Raw genomic sequence first — 24,377 nt, forward strand, 5'->3', positions numbered from 1 at the left:
GCAGAGGTTAAACAAAGCGATGCAGCCTGGGGACCCGGCTGAGCGGGTCCGCGTCCCTGCTCCTGGCTGCCGAGGTCCGGCTCAGCGCGGGGGACTCGAGAACCGGACAAGGCGCGGGAAGGGGCGCAGGACTGAGCGGGTCCCACGCTCTCGGCAAGTTCCCGGGGTGCAGCCCGTCTGCAGGTTCCTCGTGGGGACCCACGGGCGCTCACGCTCTGCACTGGTCCGGAGGACAGAGACCGCGCCGCGAATGGGGTCGCCGCTCCAAGACCTCCGCCAGCTTCCCGAGCCCACGCCCCGGGCAAGGTCGGAGTCTCGCCGGGGCCCGACCGGAGGAAGAAGCCACTAGCTGCCCATTGTCTGTTCCCGCGACCGAGGGGCGCTCACCTGAGGTTTCACCGCGAGCCACGGTGAAGGGAGTGATGACCGACGACGCGCGTCCCGGGAATGTCCCAGCCCGCCGAGCCTCCGCAGCAGCAGCCCCAGCAGCGCGGCCAGCTCTCAGGCGCCCGCGGCCTCCATTGCTCTCCCCGCCGCTGCCACCGCGCGGCACTGCGCGCCCAGCCCCGCGCGCCGTGGTCACATGCTCCGCCCGCGCCTCGCCTCGGCCGCTCGGACCCGCGCCCGCCCCTCCCGGGGACCGCCGTGCTGCCCGCCGAGCTCGAACGGCGCGCTGCTGAAGGTTCCGCACCGACTCGAAACCAGGAGTTAGCCCAGGGCACCGAGCGGGAAGTACCAATATCCTCTCCGCTGCGGGAATGGTCAGACCGGGGACTGAGGGCAAGGGTCGAGGTGCACCTTGCAAAAGGTGCCAAGACCATCAGTGACCACCCCATCGGGACGCCAAGGCAGGTCCCAGATACTTGCATGAACTCGTCACTAAATCGTGACCTCGACCATTGAGGGGTTTCGCCCCTCACGGTGCTAATGTATCTGGGACTCCCGAGTCGTACAAGTGGAAAGATGTCCCTCCAGAGATAGAAAAGCTAAATTGCATTGTTGAGTTTCAGTGCATCTGAACACAGTGACATTGGTCATCATTGTCCCTACTAATAATCAAATTAAATATTGACTTTGATACCTTAAGGAGAATCATCTTTCCCTGATGTGAGTTAATCGGAAACAGTAAGACTTAACTTCATACTGTTTGGCTATTTCAACGGAAGCCTTGGAAATCAGTTCCACCGTCCTTTTGTTGCTACGAATACAAAGACACCAAAATTAAGTTAGTCTTCTTATTAAATACTAAACAAAGCAAAAATCTTCTGTGACGAAAGATGCAGAAAGCCAACCTAACATATGCTCCATAATGAATCAAAGGTCCCAGTGCCCAAAACAGGACCAATAATTTCCATGCTGGCAGCGCGCATGACTTAGAAGAAACTGATATTGGAGGCCCTAGTTTGTGGTGTCTTACTAAACTGGGTTTTTCTGGATAATTTTTGTTGCTTTAGTTTTGGTGTTTTGAAACAGGGTTTCTCTGTGTAGCCCTGGGTGTCCTGGAACTCCCTCTATAGACTAGGCTGACCTCAAACTCAGAGATCTGCCTGCCTCTACCTCCAGAATTCCAGGAATAAAGGCATATGTTAGCAACCCCCGCCTCCACCCTGGATAAATATTTTAATTAAATGCCAGAATAAAATTTGATTGTGGCTGACAGCATAAGTGTTGTTTCACTGGTGAGGATTACACATAACCTAAACTATATCTGCTTTACTCCAATTTTTTTTTAAAATAAAAGGGGGGGGAGGGGGAAGGCTAGAGAGATGGCTCAGCAGTTAAGAGCTCTGGCTGCTCTTCCAGAGGAACTGGAATCAATTCCCAGCACCCACATGGCAGCTTACAACTGTCTGTAATTCCAGTTTCAGAGGATCTGACGCCCTCACACAGACACACATGTGAGCAAAACAGTAAGGCACATAAAGCAAAAATAATAGATAAATAATTTTTAAAAAGATTTAAAAGGGAAAAAAATAATGATGAAAGAGTCGAGCAGGTTCCTTTGACTTTGGTTTAGTAGCACTAGAAAAGTCTAGAAGGTAAAAATGATATCTACGCAGAACATATAATCGGGGTCTTTTTCTTGATACAGTGTACTCTTGGTGCGTGTGCCAGCTGTACACAAACCACTGTAAAAATTCAAATTTAGGTAAGAGTAGGTCTACTGACTTCATTTTGTAAGACAAATACGGCAACTTACGTGCTATTAAATAGTCTAGAGCTGATGCCCATGCTAGAATGTTCTAGGGACGGACTTTATGTATCAGAACTCAAATCAGAAGCTAATAGGAAACCTTGATAATCCTTTGAGCTATTTGCCTGGACTTTTGACTGTATACCATCAACAACAGCTCGGCGAAATGTCAACGAGGAACTGTTGAGCTCATGCAGAATAACAGAAACCTTCAGACCAGCTCCCACATGTTCCCGGTGGTATGCCTGCAGACTAGCGGAAGTTTTTGAAGTGGCTCTTAAGTTTTCTTGTTTGGAAGGCAGCATGTTTGACAAAATAACTTTCTTCTACCTTTTCGAGCATACTGGTTCATAGTTCATACTAACAAAAGGACATGTAAGGATGACAGATAAGAATGAAACAGATGTGAATCAGCCCCAAAGATGTCAGTATGGGAGAGCTGTCTCCATTACTCATGTGTCATGTGGTGGCATGGGCAGGGGAGAGATGCCCTAATCCCTTCCACTCCACCCCTTATCCATCAGTGCCTGAGACAGGTGGGAGAGTTGGCCCTGAGGTCAGAAGGGCAGAAGAGCTACCCCTGTCAGTCACCCTGCTACCCCCTGTCAGCTGTAACACTCGGGAGAGCAGGCCCTGCTCCTCACCTGGGTAGCACAGTAGAGCCAACCCTGTTGGTTGAGGCGTGGGTGAGCCAGCCCCGAAGTTGTGAGCTGTCCTCGTTATTCTCCTGTCACGAGACAGCATGGGAGGGAGGAAATTCCTCCCCCTTGCCCATCAATGCTTGAGGCAGGTGGGAAAGCTGGCCCCATCTGCCACCAGCTGCAACACTCGGGAGAGCAGGCTCTGTACCTTGCCCAGGCAACACGGATCGGCAGAGGTGTGGGTGAACCAGGCCTGATACTGTGAGCATGGAGGAGCTGTCCCCATTACTCACCTGTGGTGTGGCAGCAGGGGTAGGAGAGAGATGTCCGCCCCCATCAATGCCTGAGCCAGGTGGGAGAGCGGAAGAGCTGCTCCTGCTCCTTGTCTGCTATGGCCTCTGGGGGTGGGGGGAGCGGCCCCTGCCCCACGCCTGGACTACACAGTAGAGCTGTCCCTGACAGTGCAGGTGCAGACCTGACCCTGAGGGCAGGAGAGCTGGCCCCGCCCCTGCTCATGGCTGCCAGGGGTGAACTCACCAGGGCAATGCAGGAGAGCTCATCCTAGTGGTAAGGACAAGGGAGAGCTGGCGGACTGACCAACCTTGCAACTACCCAGAGCCAAAACCAGGGTTAGGGTTGCCCCACCCCAACATCTACCCCACCTGTGATCTGCTGGAGCATGTGAAGGGACCAGCCCTACAGACCCAAAGCTGCAGGATCTCCACGACACAGGGCAACAGCAGGGTAATCAAGAAGAGTTCCAGCGAGGGCCCAGCATCAAAGGTGTAGCAGAATCCAGAGGCCTTGAGCCAGGCCAATGGCTCTTTGCAGTGAGCACTTGCAAGTAAAGACATATGGATAAATGGGTTTACTGCGTGACTCACTGTGTCACACTGCAGCCTCCATGATGAGGTTGTTTTTCCTTTTATTTTTCTTTTAAATTTCATCTGGGAGGAGCTGCAAGGGCAGAGGGTGGATACACGGGAACAGGAAATGAACGGGATCGAGAGGCGTGACACGAAGGATGCAAAGAATAAATAAAAAGGAAATTTAAAAAAGAAACAGTTCAGGAAGTGGGAAATGGTGGTAGCTGTTTAACATTATGAATATGCTTGATGCCATTGCAGCGTACGCTGAAAAACAGATGTTGGTTTCATCCCTGTACGACTCACGTATAGGCCGTTATGTTGGTGACACTTCACGGGTGTAGCTTCTGACATTTCTAGGAGTTACAATCTCACAGCAAACCCCCTGTTCCTCTGACTTCTGTAGTTTTTCTGGCCCCTCTTCTACAATGTTTCCTGAGCCTTAGGTGTAGGAGTTGATTTGGAGATGCATCAGTTGGGCGTGGTCTCGACAACTCTGCATTTTGATTGGCTGTGGTTTTCTGTAGTGGTCCCCCACTGTTGTAAGGAGGCATTTTCTTGATGTGGGGTGAGGACCACCCTTCTGTGTGGGTATAAGGACACTTGCTTAGAGTACAATTAGGAATTGCTGGTTTGGAGGTTTCAGGGTCTCCTTCAAGACCTAAATTTTATGCATATTATAATAATAAAAACAACATTCTAAGTGTTGGCAGAAGATCTCCAGCTACACATCTTTTCTCTATTTCATAAGTCTCATTAAGGATTACGCCAGTCGTAGCCTAAAGCAAGAGATAGGTCAGTGGGACAAACTCTATGCCATTTGTCACCAGTGTGTGAGCCAAGATCCGGTAAGAGGGCCTTGGTCCTCGGGCTGGGAAGTCAGAGTCTTAGCCGCAGCACCCTGCTCGGGAGTGTTCTCACTGCTTTGCCGGCAGAAGTGGCTGGTAGCCAGGAATGTGCAGAGGCTGCTGACCAGGGCAGGTCTCTCAGGAACAGTGTGTGCAGCTTTATTATGCACCTAAAGAAACAGACCACCAAAAGGGAGGCTGTATTCCCTATCAGACTTTTTTGGTGCCGAGACAGAATGGATCAGACCCAGGCATTGTTTGATCGCAAATCAGCATCCTTTGATGGCTCCAACTCAGTAACAGTGAATGCTCTTTTCACTCCCAGATCCAACACTGCAGTTTCCTAGCTCATCACATGGTGGCCTGAATCAGGACACTGCAATGGCGTGTTATCCAACCGGCGGCCACGTCCAACCTGCCGCCACTTCCAACCTGCTGCCACATCCAACATGCCACCACCATTCAACCTGACGCCACCCTCCAACCTGCTGCCACATCCAACCTGCCACCACGTCTACCTGCCGCCACATCCACCTGCCACCACATCCAACCTGCTGCCACGTCCAACCTGCCGCCACGTCTACCTGCCGCCACATCCACCTGCCGCCACATCCAACCTGCCACTATGTCCACCTGCTGCCACGTCCAACCTGCTGCCACATCCAACATGCCACCACCATTCAACCTGATGCCACCCTCCAACCTGCCTCCACATCCAACCTACTGCTGTTCTGGCCTGAAAACAAACTTATGTGCGCATGACCGTTCTTTAACCATTGCTCCCCCTAAATGCTATACATGGAAGGCTACCATCCACGGCCTCTACTTTGTACACATCCAAATACAGACTAGCACAACATTTTTCTAACCGAATACAAATTCATCAGCTTCTTCTGACTGCAGAGCTGCCCAGTATATTAGTTTCTGTCCTTGTTTCTGCGATAAAATGCCTGACTTTGGCTCACAGCTGAACAGAGAAGGAACAGAAGAGGAGTCCGAGGCAGCTGGTCGGTCATGTGACATCCACGGTCAGGAAGCGGTGATAAATGCTGGGGTTCTGTTATTATTTTATCCAGGACCCCAGCCCATGTACCAGTGCTACCGACATTTAGGGTGGGTGGTCCCACCACATTTAACTCTATGTAGAAATTCCCTCACAGACAAGCCCGGAGGTTGGTTGGTTTCCATGGTGATTCTGAAGCCCATCAAGTTGACAAGATTTACTGTCACACTTGAGTTGCATCATGTATGGTTGACAAGGCTAAATTTGGCCAGTGACAGACACTGCCCATGTTTCTTACCCAGACAATGTAATGATGATCTAGAGCTATTTGACAACACAACCCAAAGTGGAGAGACTTTAGGCTGCATCTTAGCTGTACGAGTGATGATACCCAATACCTTTCCCCATGACAGCTAGAGTTGTTTCCGGGACCTTGGGAGGTATGACAGAGGTCAATTATGTCTGATCCTGGGAATCCTATTGCGATCAGCCTTTATTATTAAACAGGATTGCTTCCAGCCTCTGGTGGCCATTAGACAGTGCAGCCAATGAAGTGGGGGTACACACACACACACACACACACACACACACACACACACAACTTAGCTGCAAGCTTGTCTTCCAAATGTAGGGCCAAATAGTGTCCTCCAGACAGTTTTCTGTGTATTTTGAGCACCCCTGCATATCCTTTGGATGATACAGTAAAGCAAGGCACTCCAGGATGCTACCCAGGCATGTCTCAGCCCTGTGCTTGTGGTAAGCAGCAGCCTTGAGGGGTGAGGCACTGTCTACGAAGAGCAGGCTTATTTTCACCTGCTACGAAAGAGACAGGTTTGCAGAGCTCAGTGTTGCTAGGCTGTGCTGTGAACCTCTGCATGATTGATATGTATCTGGACCTTTCTACATGCCTCAGGGCTTGGGAGCCAGAGAAACCAATGCAGACACACTCTTATGGTGCCCACTGTGCCATGAGTGATAAGGGATTTTATGCCTGACCAAGAATCTTGTTTCCTGCCTGCATCCATGATACATCCAGATACTAATTCATCACTTTGTTTATAAACTCAAATCCTAGACCTTTATCACATATTATTTATCTTTATCGTATATTGTTCCATCTGAATTTCATATTTCTTAATCTAAATTTCAGCATTTTAAACTTTCTTGGAACTTACCCATTTCATCCATTCTTGACTTGGTTAATCTTACTTTTTGTGGTTGATTTTATGATTTCCTTTTTATCTGCTTTGTTTTTCAGCAGGCAGTGAAGGCAGTGGAGGTTGCTGTGCATTTTTCTAACATAGAGGTAAATGTTTGTTAGTGGTTTTCTTCTAACAGATTTGAAGTTGTGTGTCTTCTGATGACATATTTGTACCCCAGATGTTTCAGTCCATTATCATTAATTCTAGATCCCAAATAATTTCATTTCTCTCGTGATTTCTGTTCTTAGTTTGGCCTTTTGGGATTGTAGACTACGCTGGCCTTGAACCCACTACAATTCTCCTGCCTCAGTCTCTTGTATGTTGGGACGAAATTATGCACACTCCACTAAATTTGGTCTCTCATGATTTCTTTCATCCAAGGGAAATTTATGAAAAATTTTAGTTCCCAAGTGCTAGAATTCCTGTCTTTTAATTTTATTTAATTTTTTTTATTGTGGCCAGAAAGGAAATGGTTTAACCCTTTCATTTCCTAGGTTTCCTTTGTGGCTAATAAATGGTCTTGAGCTATGTATTTGTTATTGGGAATTGATTGTCGGACCTCATACATGTTAGGAAGGAGGCCTAGCATATGCCCATATATATGCATTATTATACTTTGGCATAGTTTATTGTCCGCCACTTCCCTGCTTTGTTCTCCCTCATTCTTTCTGGTTCCTTTCTTAAAACCCTGATAATTTCTCTTTCTGCTTTTGTGTCACATGCATTCTATTCCTTCCTCCTTTCCCAATTCCGAGTCCCACTGTAGCCCTGTGAGACACACACACACACACACACACACACACACACTTATGTAAAAATGTCATTTTAAATGTAGATGCAAAGAAAACATGTAATTCTTTGAGTCTCACTCTGTTTAATATGCTTTTTAAAAAGATTGACCCAATCTTTTCACCTATGATGCCATCTTGGTTTATGGCCATTGTATATACGCACCACATTTTCATTATTCACTGATCTCCTGATGGATGGCTAGGTTCGTTCCACATCCTCTCTATTGCCAGTCGTGCAGCCATAAGCGTGGATGTACATTCTGTGGCGAACTGACGAGGAGTCCTTCAGGTGTATGTCCAGGAACACAGCTGGGCCAGATGTTCTCATTTGAGTTTTGGAGGAGCTCCACACTGATGTCCATCGTAGCTGTACAAGCTAACATCCCACCAGCAGTGTGTAAGGAGTTGTCTTTTCCCCTTCTCCCCAGTACTGTCATGTTTTCTTAACAGTTGTGCCGACTGGGGCAAGCTGGAGTCTCAAGGCAGTGTTAACTTCCTATCTCCTTGATGGTCAAGGATGCTGAGCATTTTTCAAGTGTGTATTGCTGTAGTGGGAGGCCACTTGTTGGTTCCCGGCCGCCCAGCTTAGACCCAAAATAATCACACAGAAACTGTATTAATTAAATAACTGCTTGGTCCATTAGCTCTAGCTTCTCATTGGCTAACTCTTACATATTAATTTAACCCATTTCCATTAATCGGTGTATTCACCATGTAGCTATGGCTTACTGGCTAAAGTTCCCAGCATCTGTCTCTGGCAGGCTATATGACTTCTCTCTGACTCCACCCTTTCTCCCAGCATTTATTTCTGTCTTCCCCGCCTACCTAAGTTCTACCCTGCTATAGGTCCAAGGCAGTTTCTTTATTCATTAGTGGCAATCACAGCAGCACACAGAGGGAAATCCCACATCATATTGCTACTTATACTTCCTCTTTTGCAAACTACCTATTCAATTCACTAGCCTATTTATTGGTGGTTGATTTTGGTTTGGGGTGTTGAATATTTGTGGTTTGTTTATATAGCTTACACAGCTGCCCTGTCAGCTTCCTCTAATCCCTCCAGATACCTTGGCCTCGTTGGCATTCATGGGTCCCACTCACCCATCTTTCTTCAAAGTGGGATAGGAACATCATCAAATAATAAAAGCTGCACCGCAAGCCACTGGCTTCCTATGTTAGTTCTGTGCCCGGCTGCCTTGCTGAACGTGTTCTCAGAACTAAGTTCTCTAGAGTCTTCAGGGCTTCTAAGGATGGAATTATTTAGTTTGGAAATAGGGGTTTGACTTCATTTCCTGTCTGTATCCTGTTTCCTTATCTTGTTGACCTAGCTAAGGCTTCAAGCAGGACACCTTCCTATTTATACCCTCTATGTTTTCTTCTATATTTTTACAGACGCTGACAGATTCTCCAAGCCTTTGTGTTTAACTCAGCTCCTTCTTGTATTCTCGCTGATTCTCAGGTTTGGTCTTTTGACTGTATCCCAGAGGTCTAAACATGTACTCATACTTGTGTTTTTTATTTGCTACAATTTTCTTTTGTGTTGCTTTTACTTCTTTGTTAGGGTTTCTACCGCTGTGAATAACAGGTTGCTGTGAAGACTCTAATCACGGAGACTTGTACAAGGAAAACACTGAATTGGGGTGGCTTAGTCTCGGAGGCTCGGTCTATTATCATCATGGTGCGAAGCATGTGGCATGCAGGCAGACCTGGTGCTGGTACATCTTCATCAGAAGGCAACAGGAAGTGGCCTGTGTATCGCACTGAGCTTGAGCAAGGAGACCTCAAAGTCCACTCCCTCAGTGACACACTTCCTCAAACAAGGTCATACCTACTCCAATAAAGCACTACATCTGAATAGTGCCACTCCCTATGAGCTTATGGGGGCCAATTACATCCAAACCACCACATCGTCTTCACTGCTGAATCTCCCCCTTCCTGTTTTACCATCTTCTGACATTATATGGAGACTTTGCTCTCCAGCTTCTGCACTGAATTCATCTGCTTCTTCCTACCTCCTTTCAGCACTGGATATTTTTACCAGGAAAGTAAGAACAGGCTGCAGCTGCTCAGCTCCCGACGGGAGGATGGGAAGTGGAAGCTGCTTCCAAAAGCAGGTTGGGCCCCATCCCTATCACTGACTAGTCCAGGAAACTGAGGCTTCAGGAACAGGTTGATCAAGCCATGGACCTTTCTCTAAAATAGATCATACAGTAGGATACAAGGCAAGTCTTCATAGATACAGGAAATTAAAGTAAGTCCTTAAATTATAGTGGATCACAATGGAATAAGCACTACAAGTGAGCAGCAAGAGAAATTACCTGCACAAAGTCACAGGGTAAGAAAAACTTCCCAGAACTGAATGAAAATGAGAAAAGAACACGCCGAAATTCTATGGGCTACAGTGGGAAGTGCTGTCTACACAGGCTGTTGAGGGAGGATTGTCATCAGTGATCTTACTCAACCAGGCACGATGTGCCCACAGATACAACAGTAGCATGACTGTTATGGGGGTGACCAATCACTGATTATACTTCAGCCCCTCTCCACAGGAGGTCATCCATGCTTAGCCCTGTAAACCCGGTCAAGCGCAAGACTGTGCCCCATTCGTGGAATTTCTCATTATTTGGTGTAGAGTGTGTGTTCATGTGTAGGTTTTCCTTGAAGTCCTTCAGGTAACTACCGTGTGCAGACCACAAAGACCCTGACATAAAATGACTGATGCTAACTAGTGCCAGGGGCAGAGCGACAGCCATGGGTCGACTCTTCTAAATATGGGAGAAGGCATGAGTGTGTGATAAATTGCAATGAGGAGGGAAGATGTCACAGACTAAGGCAACTGCCCATAAAAAGTATTTACAGTGAGGAGACTTTGTAACTACAAACACACCTTAATGCATTTTGCTCAGTGTGCCTAATAGGAACTTGTATTTTGAACTAACTGGAAATAAACGATTATTTTAAAAGGTGGCTGGCCCCTAAGTTGAAGGATTTTCCCAAGCCCCATCATGATGAAACCTGATTTGAGTAAATTCTACTTAATTTCAGAATTAAGACTATTACTAACACAAAATTATAAAACATATTGGAAAGAAAGAGAGGGCAAATTGATAGGCATGTTTATTGCTAAATCTATAGTCAAGTTCCATAATTTAAAATTATTTAAAACAAAAGTATAAATATCTATAAAAAACACAGTACTTTAAATTAAAATCGTTTTTTAAAAACCTGTAGCATGATGGTTATAAAATAACAATTATGAGAATGACACATTTATAATTACAGAAAACATTAGAAATGAACACTAACGAAGTGTCTTGCTGCTGATTTGGGGAAAAGGGTGGGGACAAATATTTTTTTATGTGTATTCACTAAAAGATTTTCCACCGACATTGCAAATGCCCCTGCCCTTTGGCATTTTGCTATAAAACATGAATTTAGTCAAAGGAGATAGAATGAATAAACCCCAAAGATGGTGGGAGAGTAAGGTGTCCTACGCTCAGATATGAAGTGAACAATTGCCAGGCACTAGCTACACAAGAACACTCCCTGCCTCCACAGACATGAACACAAACCCACTTTAGTAATCAAGAAGAAACAATACATGTTGTTCGTGGTTGATCTCTCACCTGTCTATGCTGACTTTGAAATTCTTTCTTGGCCATAATGAAATCTAGTTTGAAAAGAGAATTTTCATCGTATGTGAACAGTTGAACATGATTAGTATTTGTAGCTTATACTCTATTTTGGACTTCTGCTCTTTCCTTAATGTTTGCATATACCTAAATTCTTTAAAATGACAACATTGAAAGTGAATTTCTAAGAAGCTGTTTTCAGTTTATATGCCATAGGAATGGTGTTTACATACTATTTGGAAAGACTGCGTTACATTACACATGGCTACAGGCCACATATAGGTATTATCAAATATACATTGGACTTATAACAAAAATATTTTTCTACATTTACATTATATACGTTCATATTCTGAAATTTTAGACTAGTATGTTGAGGAATTTAATTAGTTAAAAATGCCTCAAATTTCCATTTCATTATTCAACAAAACTCTGAATACCTTTTAACTTAATTCTAATAAAATATTGTACCATGTGAAGAGCCAAAATAATAAGGTCTATCAGATAAATGTATTTTTTCCACCATAGTTCTTCCAGACTGGAATAATTAATTACACATGGCAATAACAACTTTATCAAGAGTTCTGCTAGTGAGGTCACTAGGTACATAACAAAGTTATCTCTTTAAAAGGCTCGATGAAGGAAATTGTCCTACAGACTAGGATTCTACATCCAGGGAAATGTTCTTCAAAGTTGATGGTAATATAAATGATTTTCAAGGAAATAGCTGAACTTACTGATCTCCAGTAGATCTGAACCTTCAGAAATAACAAAAACATCTCAGGAAAAAGAGAAATGTTAGCAGTTAAATTTTTGGCTTTACAAAACATGATGGTTTGAATGAGAAATGTACCCCATAGGCTGAGATACCTGAACACTTTGGGAGGTTTAGGAGGAACAGACTTACCGGAGCCAAGCATGTTTCCGGGAGAAGGGCTTTCAGAGTACAGTTTCTCTCTTTTTATATATATATTTATTTATTATGTATACAATATTCTGTCTGTGTGTATGTCTGCAGGTCAGAAGAGGGCACCAGACCTCATTACAGATGGTAATGAGCCACACATTACATATGGTTGTGAGCCACAACATTACAGATGGTTGTGAGCCACCATGTGGTTGCGGGAATTGAACTCAGGACCCTTGGAAGAGCAGGCAATGCTCTTAACCACTGAGCCATCTCTCCAGCCCCAAGTACAGTTTCTCTCTACTTACTGTTCACTCTCTCCTTTGTGCTGTGGTAAAGACGAGATCACTGTTTCCTGCTCCTCCTGCTTTGCCTGACACTTCCCTGATGGACTCTATTCCTCTGGAACAGTAAGTTCAAATAAACTCTTTCTCTTATTAAAAAAAGAGAGTTGTGCTATTGAGACTATATTTAAATATATTCCCCTGGATGGTAGACAGCAAATGTGGATTGATGCTACTGAAGAGAAAAGCATCCAATGGACCATTCTCTTAGCTGATCATGCTACAGGCTATACACACAGGTATGAAAACCAAGCACATCCAAATAAGGGAGGAATATTTACATGCATATATTATGGCTCAATAAGAAACAGATTATTAAAGCATAATGTGAGTATATTAAATTAGTTCACAGTATAAATACATTTTAAGGAGTAATTTTAGTTGTAAATAATAAAAATACACATATCACATCAGTTAAGCACTATTATTAATACATATTTTGTTTTTCACATATATGAAAATATATATGTAGGGCTCTTCTAAACTAAACATTTTTACATAAATATCCACTGATTTAAATAAAGGTTGACAGAGGTAGAATCTGTGTCACTGTTCATGATTCGCAGGAACAAGTACTTCAAATATTTCATTACTCTTGTGTTCTTACAAAAATCCACCTGGGAACTCACTGAAAACCATTATCTGAAAAGTGAATGAAGAGAAAAATGATAGAGTTACTTAACATATTAAAGAAAAACTTAATTCAATGGTGTTTCAAATTACAGTCTCTAATAAACACTTGTCTCCCAAATCTCATCATATTTGGGGAGCACCAGTCTACGTGAAGACAGAGGCGAGAAGAGCATGACATGGGGGTTGCTGATGCGGCTCCTCGGTGCCTGTGTGGCACTGGGATTAAAGAAGAAACACACAGTGGTCTCTGCCCCGCCCCCACATCAGGCACAGGGTTCTTGGGAGGTACCTGGGCAGTAGGGTGATTCTGGGATGCTGATGCTGGGTAGAGGAGGAAGGCCAAGGGCCCAGTCACCAGTGCTAGTGATGTGTCAGTGTGCTATGCCAGGAACTGAAGTCTCTGTAAAGGTCAAGGGTACTAGGGTTGGAGAGCTGGATGCTCGAAGTTGTACTTGGGGAGGGAATGGAAGCCATGTAAACTTCCTTGCATTTTGTGTCTGGTCATTCATTGGTATCTTTTGTAGTAACTGGGTAACCTGAGCCCCTGGAAAATTCCGTCAACCCTGGGAGGGAAACCTGTGGGACCCTAGGTTTAACAGCAGGAAGGTCAGAAGCACATCCACCTGGGGTTGTACTTGGCACCTGGTGTGGGGAGGAGTCTTGTTGGCTGACCCTTACCAATGGGATCCGGCGCTGTCTTCAGACAGAGCAGTTTAAAGAAAGGAATGAAATTATATGCTGTATGATGGAGAATTAATAGCCAGAAGGGTTGTGTTGACTGTGGGGCAGTAGGAAAAACAGGCTTTCCTATCTCATGTGGTGTTAATAAAAAGAAAATAAGAGCAAAAATTGGGTTATATATTTTTACTACTAGAGAGACACTAATCCGAGAAACGATTTCATGTGTAATTTGTCTCTGAGTACTCACTGGAGAAATCCTTTAAAATTAGTTTTAGCGACATCACCCAGAAACATCTACAAAAATGGATTACTGGCTAATAAACAAATTGGAACATTGAGAATTGTCAATTACTACGAAATTAAAAGTCGTGTCTGTTAACAGCTGTAAAGATTTTCTTTTTTTTTTTTTTCTGTAAAGATTTTCTAACACACATAGGCCAGGAGGGTCGTAACTCTGGAAATGGAAAGAGTGTGGTGAGGGTGTGGAGAGCCAGAGCCTAGAGCAGGGCTGAGGGTACCAACAGTGGAGCCACGTGGAACACGCTCTGCAGAGGGAACAGCAGGTAAAGCGCTTGCTATGAAAGATGAGGGCCTGCGTTCAGATCTCCAGCACACACACACACACACACACGAGCCAGACCCTGAGCAACCCCAGAGCTGGGGGAATGCAAAAGAAAGATGGATTTTGGGGCTCGCTGACCAGCCCAATCTAACTGAAATGGTGAGCTCCAGGTTCAGTGAGGAAGAGCAGAGTGCACAGCAACAGAGGGAGCCATGCAGCATGACTTCGGGACTTTCTATGTTCACAGACAGGCCGCACATCACACATGCACATACACATTCACTTTAGGGGCTGGGAATCAAACCAAGGGCCTTGCTGATGCTTGGTGAGCACTCTCCCACCCTGAGGGTCCCCAGCCCTGTGATCAGAGGCTCTTAAGTCCAAGAATCCCTGAGTCCCCAGGAATATTTTAGGGAATCTACAAAGTCAAGACTTTTTAAAATAAAACCAATGAATTACTTGTCAATTTACTTCCCCCATCGCCCATGGGTTTCAGCTGAGGTTTTTAGAGGCTACCCGATGAGAGAAGCCAGCAAGTAGATGTCTTAGATGCACAGGCTGCGGGGTGCATCAGAACCACCCAGCTTCGCTTGTGTAGATAAGCGGCCGTCCTGGACAATATGTAAAGATGGACGACACTCAGAAATGTTTAACTTTATGCAGAGAGGCAGGAGCTACTGGCTCCACATCCTACTTGGTCACCTGCAGAGCTAAACTACCGGGGTCAAGTGTGAAAGTGTTTGTTACCTTGTTCTGAGGCACCTAAGCACCCTGGAAGTAACCAGCACCTTGCTGGATGTAAGGGTGCAACCACTCAAGGTGAAAGAGAAAAGTCAATGTTGTAAGAATGTAAACACTGAGGCAAAAAGTAGCAATCAGGCACCCTGAGAGCAGGACCCTAACACTGGCCCCAGGATGGGAAAGCACAGAGTGACCACTGCTTGTATGAGAGCTTTGAGCCTCTGAGGAAACGCTTACTATCTTCTACACACAGCACTTCTACTAAGATAGGCACAGAAATACACACTTTAAAGAAACTGACTCAGCCATTTCTGTCAGCGAGTCTGCATTCTTCAGTGGTTATCTGTCAAAGCCAGGGTCTGACTCAGGCTATCTCCAAGGAATTAGTGCCAACCCTTCAACTCTGCCTCGGCCGAAGGTATCCTAACATCAGCTACCTGGGACCAGATCCTCACATCCATGGAAGCTTGGACATGAGTGACCTCAGCAATTTCAGTCCTAAGTTTATACTCAGGGCGTTCTTCTTAGCAGCTACCCAACGCCCATCAAGCCGAGTGTAAACTAACGGTGTAAGGGCACATCAGGGTACTCCACTGTGCAGCGATAATAACCACCCAGAGCACACGTATCAGTGGCTGGATCTCACCAATGCACCACCGAGAATAAGAGTCCAGGAATGCACAATGGCACTGATAAAATCCAAAAACGAAAAAGAATCTAGGCTTTAACACTGAAGATGGCTGCTTTCCGAGCAGAGCCTGAGGCTAGAATCAAGGGAGGGCACATGTTTCCTTTGTCCCCGTGAGCCACCTACAGTGCCTTTTCTTGTCTGTTTGAGGCAGGGTCTCAGGTAGCCTAGGTTAGCCTCAAACTCACTATGTAGCTGAAGATGACTTTGAACTCTTGACTTTCCTGCTTCCACCTCCTAAGAACTGGGAACACGGTTTTCTGAACTCATTCTGCGATCCGTTTCAAACTCTTACTGCTCTTTCTCTGTCTGGTCCCTACACTTCCTGTGTGGCTCAGACACAGCGGTGAGGCAGGACCACCACAGACAAAGTCTTCACTCAACTCCTCTGTATCCACCTACAGTCAAGACAGACTCAGGGCCCTTCTGAGTTAGAGTGGAGCCTACATCCGCATGTAATCTCACCTCCACAGACTTTGTGTGCCCCATCCTTCCTTTCAAACCTTTCTCCCACATTGTCCTCCTACAGCCCCCCATTCCTGTCAAATGGAGTGTACTGTGCCTCACCCGCTGTCTCGAAGCCTTTCCCACTTTCCTCAGCCAGCTGTCATTTGTACACTGAGTTTGGTACTTAATTGATACCACCCTGTGTCACCTCATACTTCCTAGCACTTTGCTGTAGCTTTGATTCCAAACCTACAACTCCTCTGCAGGGCTAATGAACCCAAGGTTCCTACATGCAAGGCAAATGCTCCTTAATAGAGCCACATTCCTAACCCTTCCCTTTTCAGCTGGGTACAACTGACACACAGTGAAATGCATGGATCAGATCCTCAGCTGACGTGCCACCAACGCACAGAACATTTCCATTGCTCCAGGTAGTTCCCCTCTCTAAGCCATCTCTTTTCTCTGACAGGGATGACAATTCCAAAATTTTTACAACTACAGATTAGCTTTACCTGTCCTTGGTATCTGATACATAGCTTTTTGATAACTATGCATTTATATGTTCAGGAGACTGTACAGGAGATTTCAGAGTAGAACTCAGAGGTGACGTAGGAAGACCATGCCGGCGCATCTCCTGGATTGCTCGTTCTCTGTTGGTGAAGATCACAGAAGAGATTCTATGTAAGCACCACGCAAAACCAAAAAGTGGCTTTTGGGGTTATTGGTCAATTAAGTAACACCTACCAATGTAATTAGCATTTCTACCAGCTTCATTTTGGTTTAGTTTGTTTTGTCTTTGAAATGGAACCCTACTATGTTACCCAAGCTATCCTAGACCCAGGGGCTCAATTGATTCTCCCACCTTTGTCCCTCAAAGAAGCTGGGACTGCAAGTGGATAGGATGCCTGGCTTAGCCTTATATACTTTCACCAAATCTGCAGGATTTTTATTCATATGTATGGGTGCTTGCCTACACGCATGTCTATCACAACATACAAGCCTGGTGCCTGTGGAAACGAGAAAATGGTTAGTTACAGATAGCCGAGTCACTATGTAGGACTGGGTCCTCTGGGCAAGCAGCCAGGGCTCTTAACGACTGGACTGTCCCTCCAGTCCCAATTTGTAGTTTATTTTTTTCAGGAATACATAAAATATTTTAGTTAAAAGAATATATATGCATTAGAAGAAATTGTTCAAAACAATTATGCTATAGCTAAGTCATAACATTAGGACATCAACAAAATAATATATTAAAAACAATCACAATATATCTACTAAAAAAGTAGGATATCAAGTATACTTTCAGAAACATACAAATCCACATAAACTGGCCAGGGTGACATATGTCTGTAATGCCAGCACTCGGGAGGCAGAGGCCAAAGGAGAGAAACGTTGTCTCAAAAAACAAAACCAAAGCAAACAAAAACCAATATACAACTACATGTTAAAGATATTAATAGTGATTCTGGAAGAGCTTTCTTTTTTCTTTATGTTTTAAAATACAATTAAGAATTTATTTCTTGATGCGGGAGAATTGTCTGTATTCTGTCAATCATCTTTTAATAAAACGCTGATTGGCCAGGCAGGCAGTATAGGTGGGTCAACCAGACAGGAAGTAGAGGCAGGGCAATGAGAATAGAATAAGGCTACGGAGGAGGAAGGTCCCTCTGCCATTCCTGTCCAGATCACCAAAGAAGCAACATGTAAACTGTCTCACTGAGAAAGGTACGGAGCCATTATGGCTAACATAGATGAGAATAATGGGTTAAGATAACTTATAAGAGCTAATAAGTAGCCTGACCTAATGGGCCAATCAGTTTATAACCTTATGGAGTCCTGTGTGTGATTTTCTCTTTGGGATACGCAGTCTGTGGGGTACTGGGCGGGAACAGATACCCCCAACAAGATGGCCCCCTCATGTTACAATTTCTCAAGTGTTCTGCTGACAGGCAGCTTCCTTGCCTTTATGCCGTTTGTGGCATCTGGCACAGTTAAGCACCTCAGTTTCACGCCCTGTCCTTTCCTGGCTCCCCTTCTGCCCGCACTGCCATGTCTTAGCTCTGTATCGGATGCTCTGCTTCTGCCTTTTCTCACATCAGTGCTGGTCTCCAGGGCCTGGTTACACAGTCCTTACTGATTCCAGCTGAGGGGGAATTCATCCCCAAATAAGTCAATAAAATTCTACCCCTGCCCTTACAGATTTCTTATCGGCTTCTTAAGATAGGCTTCTGCTATGTAGGGGAGGCTGACCTCAGGCTTGCAATCCTCCTGCCTCAGCATACTGAGTCCAAGGATTACAGGTGTACACCATCATGCCTGGCACATGCTATTTACATTCATTCTCGTGTGTGTGCATGTATCAACTTAAAGCATTTAAATGTCTGTGTATGGAGCAATCACGTATCACTTGTATGTCACTAACTAGTCACTGAAGGCTCAGGACAGTGCATCCATGTTAGACGCTTCCTTCCTTATCTCTCTTTGCATGAAACTCTAGCCTTCTCTGTGCTCAAGTCTCCCAAACGTCTGAGGTGAAAAAGCAAACTTTCCTTGTCACACACACACTCCTGGTATCTGCAGTCTGCCAGTGCCCACCGTCTACTCTATGGTTCCACAGTCTCCAGCCTGGGCCTTTTCTTGAGCTACTCAGTACATCTTTCCTTCCTAGAGAAGTTCCTCAAACCCCTTCTTTCCTCAATATTACCCTGTCAAAGAAACTTATAAAAGGCTTTCTCCTCTCCAATTTCTCCCTCACTCCAAGAAATGTAAACGAACACACAGGACCTGGCTAGTGTACTGTGGCCTCTGAGGGATTAAGCAGTGGAATAATGAGATTATTTTCCTGTTTCTTTCCACCCACAAGAATCAGGTTCTGTCTTGAGGGTGAGGTGACAGGGCCCATGAGAGTGTGTCACTTCATCTGACAGTGAAGAGTAGGGAGGACATGTTTTTGAGGCCCAAGGTTTCTCTGAAGCCATAGAGAGCATGACTGAGGGTCTCAGATTACCGAAAAATGCAGCCACCATTAAAGAAGGAGATACTATTTATTACATGCAGTCTAGTACTCTGTCTTCCAAGTTCAAACAAATCACCATGGCTTCCACACCATTGCGGCAATCAAGCCCACTTCTATCTAAAGCAACAACCACTGACACCACAGCGGATCCCCGGTGGACTCAATACAACCAATCACTCAGGTTTGGATGCAAATGGGGAAAGATAAAAATTTTTAAATGATCTAATAGGCAGTTTTAGCCGAGTTGAGAACAAATCTCGGGTGTCTAAGAAAGAGCAACAGAAAAATATAACTTGGCTGTTGACTTGCAAATTAGACTTTGATTATAATTCATTTCTTTTTGGACACTGGTCTCCCAGGGTGGCCCTTAAGCTCATGATCCCGCTGCCTCAGCCTCCTGAATGCTGGGACACAGATGCAAGCCACTACATCTGGCGTGGTTTACCTGCTAAAGCAGGTCTCATCTCTGCAATATTTAGGGACTCAATGTTTTAACATGAAGTAAATGAACTGAACTACGAGCATGAAAATAATTAGGGAGCAGGGAATATATTACAGAGGTTAAGGGCTTTGGGCTGAACAGATACGTTTGTGTTTAAACCATGGCTCTGCCATATACAAGTGTGATCATGTAGGCAGATACAGGGATAATCAGACACATGTTGAGTACCAGCTCATAACTGCTAGCTACACTTATGACACGATCATCATCATCTCATGATAATATGCATTCAAAGCTTCCCAATGCACTGTATCTGGGGGCCTCTTGCAGGGACCTTGGCTATGTCACCATCTGGACTTGACTGTCACCCTGCAGAATGCTCCAAGAAGCGCTCTTTTCCATACTGCAGGGATTCTGTCTCTTACAGAATCTTTTACTCTATGAGAGAATTAACTAAGAAATTTATTTTACTTATTAATACTAAAGAAACTTGCTATTTGCAAGTCACATTAAATACTCTTTCAATAGGCTAGAAGATATGCAGGAATACTGTTTAATGTCAAAAAGAAACGTCTTACCGTTCATATCTCTCATTTGAAATCTGCCTTTTCAGAGTATCATAATCGGCCTGCAACTGTGTCACTTTGGCTCGAAGCATAGCGGTTTCTCGGCTCTGGCTAGTTCTTAAAGACAAATGCAAACAGCTCAGCAATGAGAAATGAATGACATCATGTAGAATCAAGTGCAAACACAAATGGAGGTGATGCTAAGAACAGACAAGGACCCTGGCTTTCCAACATGGCCCTCTGTGATTCGGGGCTTCTTCTGCACGCTGTAGGTTTACTGCCAGCTACAGAGCTGATAGCACGCGCTGCACACGCAGCAGACACGGAACTAGAAGCAGGATGTGAAGTACTGCCTGTGGCTCTTCCTTGCCTCTTGCCTCAGGAAGAACACTGTTTTCAACTCCCCAAGTCCCTGAAAAAAGCCCATTCTTCTCCGTGCTCTCTGCCCAGGCTTTTCTCTCCTAGGCCTCCCCAAGGGAGACGAGCACACTCCTGAAGACCAGACCAAGCCTTTCCCATCGACAGCACAGCCGCCATGACCAGCTTTCCCCCACTGATGCCTTCGCTCACTCATCAAACTCGGGTTCTTCCCTGAAGCTCACCACCCCCCATGGCACCACCTGGGCCAAGACGTACACATTTCCAGCCCGGCTCCTGAGCTAGTCCTCTGGAAGTCCGGAAATGTCAGATAAGAGAGTCAGCTACAGAGATTTTGTATCACCTTCCCACAGTGCCCTTGCTGTACAAGAGGTGAAAAGTCACTTGTGGTCAACACTTCCCCACACTGGTTGCTCCAGGATGCTGTGTGATGTCTTGTGTTCTGACAAATAAAGCTTGCTTGGAGCCAGAGGGCAGAGCTAGTCACTACCTGACCATAAAGGTTTGGACGACTGTAGAAGGAGGAGACCGGAAGTGGCAAGGCGGGCCTAAGAGAGGATCTTTTGGACAGAGAGAGGTACTGGGGAGGGAGGAAGAGACGGTGACTGCTCCCCTGTTTCTCTGATCTTCCAGATTTTCACCCTGATATCTGACTCCTGACTTTCATTGGTGACATTAATTAGATTAATCCTTCACCAGGACACTTACAGTTTGCTCTCTGAGAGGTTTAGCTTCTCCTTCAGCAGCTGGATTTCTGTGTCCTTCTCATGCGAGGTTAAATGGGAATGGAATTCCTTGTCTCTGTTTGTAGCTAACAATGACTCTAGATTTTTAATCGTCTGTCTCTCACTTGTCAGCTGTTTTTTCAGCAGTTCTGATTCGGATTTTACATTTTCTAATTCTGCTACTGACTACAGGAAAAACAAAGATAAATTTAGTAAAAATTTAGACTTAGTCTGAAAATTATTTATCTTTCAATATAATAGTGATTGTCAGCAATTGTTTCATTTTTGAGTACTGGTTGAAGACTTCAAAACATTTCTTTAAACATAAGAAAAGCATAACAATTTTAAAGTTACCCTTGCTACTTTTATGAAGGGCTTGGCTTATTTGGCTTTAAGGCATACTTCATCCTCCATGATCACCACCCTTGAGCTTCTCCAGTCTATGCAGTATGCTTGCTCTTTGACTACACAATCAAGCCAATATTGTAATTTCTCAGTATTTGGCCTGGCAAGTGAACCCTAAAGATATACTTCTATGAGATTACACACCAGCTTGTTCAAAGTTATGCCTCAACTTGGGGGTGGGGAAGTCCAGGATTTAGTTAATTAATAATTTAAATACCTTGAGATTTTTTATCAATAAGAATTCTACTTCGAAAACATGAACTGTTTAATCTTTCAATCAAATTTTACTTCTAAACAGGAAAAGAATATTTGTTCCTGCTCTACAGTTAGAAAATGCCTAAATCTCTTAAGGACCATCTATTGCAAACCCAATTTTATCCTTTTAGCACTGGGACAAAACCCAGAGCATCACACGAAGGCAAGGACTCCACCACTGAACTACACCCTTATCCTTATGCTTGGCAGACAATCTTGGCAGAGAATCCGTTGCCAAATCCAGTTATCGAAACCTTGCTGTCAAAATGAACTAACAGAGAACAACTCATGAAAAAGGAACGTAAAGAAAAACCGTGCCTGAAGGGCTCCACAAAGCAAGGCGCCCAACAACCTCTCTCAGCACCTACCCTCTCCAGCTCAAGGCTTTTGGAATTCAGCTGCTGGGTCATGAGGTCCTTGCCAGAATCCAGCTTAATGCAAAGTTCCCGGAGACACGACAGGTCAGTTAGCACTGTTGCCTTTTCATTCTCCAGAAGCCGCAGCTCTTCTTCTAACCGAGACATGGCTTTTGCCATTGATGAGATCTGAGACTCGTAAGCGTGGTGCGCATTGATGTGCTGAGGAAAGAAAGCAAAACATAAAAGTAACGTAATCCAGTCACCTGAAGTGCAAGCCTGCAAAGACGGCTTCAGGAACCTGTGTAGCCGCAAACTTCCTTCAGAAAAGCAAGTGCTAATTCTTACATATGCTAAAACATTCTCAGGAAGAAAAGTGCTATTTTAAGAAAGCCTAGTTAATGCACAAAAGGAAGAGCATATAATTATTAATCATAATAACTAAATAACTCATGTATACATTAAGATATAAAGATGAAAATTATGCTAAAATAATATGAATGGCTGTTTTAAAGATTTTCTTCATAAATATCCCTTGTTATAATAGCATTTTCTTATCAAATAGTAGTATATTTTAAATAAATATATTAATATATGATTCCAAATCATTCTTTTAAATTTAAAGTTTTAAAACTAGGGTTTAAATTTAAATTTAGATTTCAAGTCTTAATGACTGTCCCCTGGGCCTCCCAGCATGGTCTTCCTTAATCCTTAGGGACACTGGCACTTCCTGTAGCTGCAGTCCTAGGTCCCATGTGGCTTCTGGGCCACTCCTAGAGTCATTCTCCCTCTCTGAAAGGAGACCAGCCACCAGAAGACAAGAAGCCAGTGTCCCATCTTCACCTAGGAAGATGCCAGAGGCCCAACAGCTTTTCTTCCCTTCGCTTCATGTCTGTCTCTTCTGATCAGAGCTGGCAGTCTCTGCTGAGATGGCTGGCTGGATCCGTGGCTGCCATCCTGAGTTATCTAGTCACACTGCCAGGCTGCCTACAGGATACTATGTGGATGGATATGCTGAAATACTTCTGAAGGCCATAAAGTTCTGGTTCCCTTCTGGTTCCTTCTGTACCCTCCCTCATAATGAGGCCTCCTTCCCACACTGTGTGGGCATCTCAGTTAAATGTCAAAGTTCATCTCTTTCATGTTCTATTGTATTCCCAACACTATACATAATTCTGCCATGTTCTTCATAACAAGGTCACCCTTTTTCCACTGTCCAGTAATATGTTCTTCAATTCTATTTGAGACCTTGCTAGAAGAAATATTCCATATATAATAATACATGTATTCTGCACCTAAAGAATATTTATCTTCTCTTTTTAAAGTTTATTTATTTAGAGACAGTGTCTCTTGTAGTTCAATTGGCCTAGAATCAACTAAATTAATGATGATCTTGAACTTCTTCCAAGTGCTGGAAGAGTAGGCATGAGCCAACATACCTACCTTACATGTATGTGGGACTCATAGTCAGGGCTTCATGCATGCTAGGCAGGCATTCTACAAACCGAACTAGTCCCCAAGTCAATTTTCTCTTCTTTATGAAGCCCATAGTATCAAAACTTCTAAAAATTATCTCTTCAAGACAATCTAGGCTTTTCTCAGCACACTCTCAAAGCCTACCCAGTTTCTGTTACCCAATTACCCGATTCTAAGACTTCCATATTTCCAATGTCTGTTACCGCAGCAACTCTCTTCTTGATCCCAAATCTATGAGTGTCCTGGGGCTGCAGCCTCAACTTTAGTGACTTTAGCTGCAATCCTAGAAATGTCCTTCTCATAGTTCCAGGGGCTAGAAATGCAAATGTCAAATGACAGTAAATCCAGAGATTCTGAAACAAAATCATCCCACGCCTGCGTCCTTGGTTCTGGAAGTTACCAGCTGTGATCCCAGCAACAATCCCGCCCTGGTCTGTGCATGGTGGTCGTCCCCAAGTCTTTGTCTAAAAAGCCATTGTTTTGTAAGGGTCTTAGACTTGGCCTCATTTACTTGGTTATATATAAAAAGACACTACTACAAAATAAGAGGCTAAGGTTTAGGACTAAACACATATATA

At 44.5% G+C, this 24,377-nt stretch overlaps 2 protein-coding genes and 1 long non-coding RNA gene across 7 annotated transcripts in view; 1 reads left to right on the top strand and 2 right to left on the bottom strand.

Annotated features, from left to right (window-relative positions):
- Cracd (capping protein inhibiting regulator of actin dynamics) overlaps positions 1 to 525 on the bottom strand; it is a 221,756-nt gene extending 221,231 nt beyond the window's left edge. For all 3 annotated transcript variants that reach the window (XM_048414918.3, XM_048414914.3, XM_085691734.2), the window contains exon 1: positions 388 to 525. The gene's annotated coding sequence lies outside the window, so the exon portion shown is untranslated. The remainder of the gene's footprint in view (positions 1 to 387) is intronic.
- Positions 526 to 3,149: 2,624 nt separating this feature from the next.
- On the top strand, positions 3,150 to 10,510 carry LOC125387627 (uncharacterized). The gene is made up of 2 exons (XR_015738553.1): positions 3,150 to 3,747; positions 4,875 to 10,510. It is a non-coding gene; the product is annotated as an uncharacterized LOC125387627 (long non-coding RNA).
- A 134-nt stretch (positions 10,511 to 10,644) lies between these two features.
- Cep135 (centrosomal protein 135) overlaps positions 10,645 to 24,377 on the bottom strand; it is a 61,003-nt gene continuing 47,270 nt past the window's right edge. For all 3 annotated transcript variants that reach the window (XM_085691746.2, XM_085691747.2, XM_085691745.2), the window contains exons 22-26: positions 22,336 to 22,545; positions 21,291 to 21,493; positions 20,217 to 20,321; positions 16,693 to 16,830; positions 10,645 to 13,070 (exon numbers count right to left, since the gene is read on the bottom strand). In XM_085691746.2, coding sequence (XP_085547872.2) covers positions 16,728 to 16,830; positions 20,217 to 20,321; positions 21,291 to 21,493; positions 22,336 to 22,545 — 621 coding nt within the window. In that variant the 3' untranslated portion in view covers positions 10,645 to 13,070; positions 16,693 to 16,727. The remainder of the gene's footprint in view (positions 13,071 to 16,692; positions 16,831 to 20,216; positions 20,322 to 21,290; positions 21,494 to 22,335; positions 22,546 to 24,377) is intronic.

Source organism: Myodes glareolus, chromosome 8 (genome assembly GCF_982192425.1).
Source record: "Myodes glareolus chromosome 8, mMyoGla1.1, whole genome shotgun sequence".
Classification (NCBI taxonomy): domain Eukaryota; kingdom Metazoa; phylum Chordata; class Mammalia; order Rodentia; family Cricetidae; genus Myodes; species Myodes glareolus.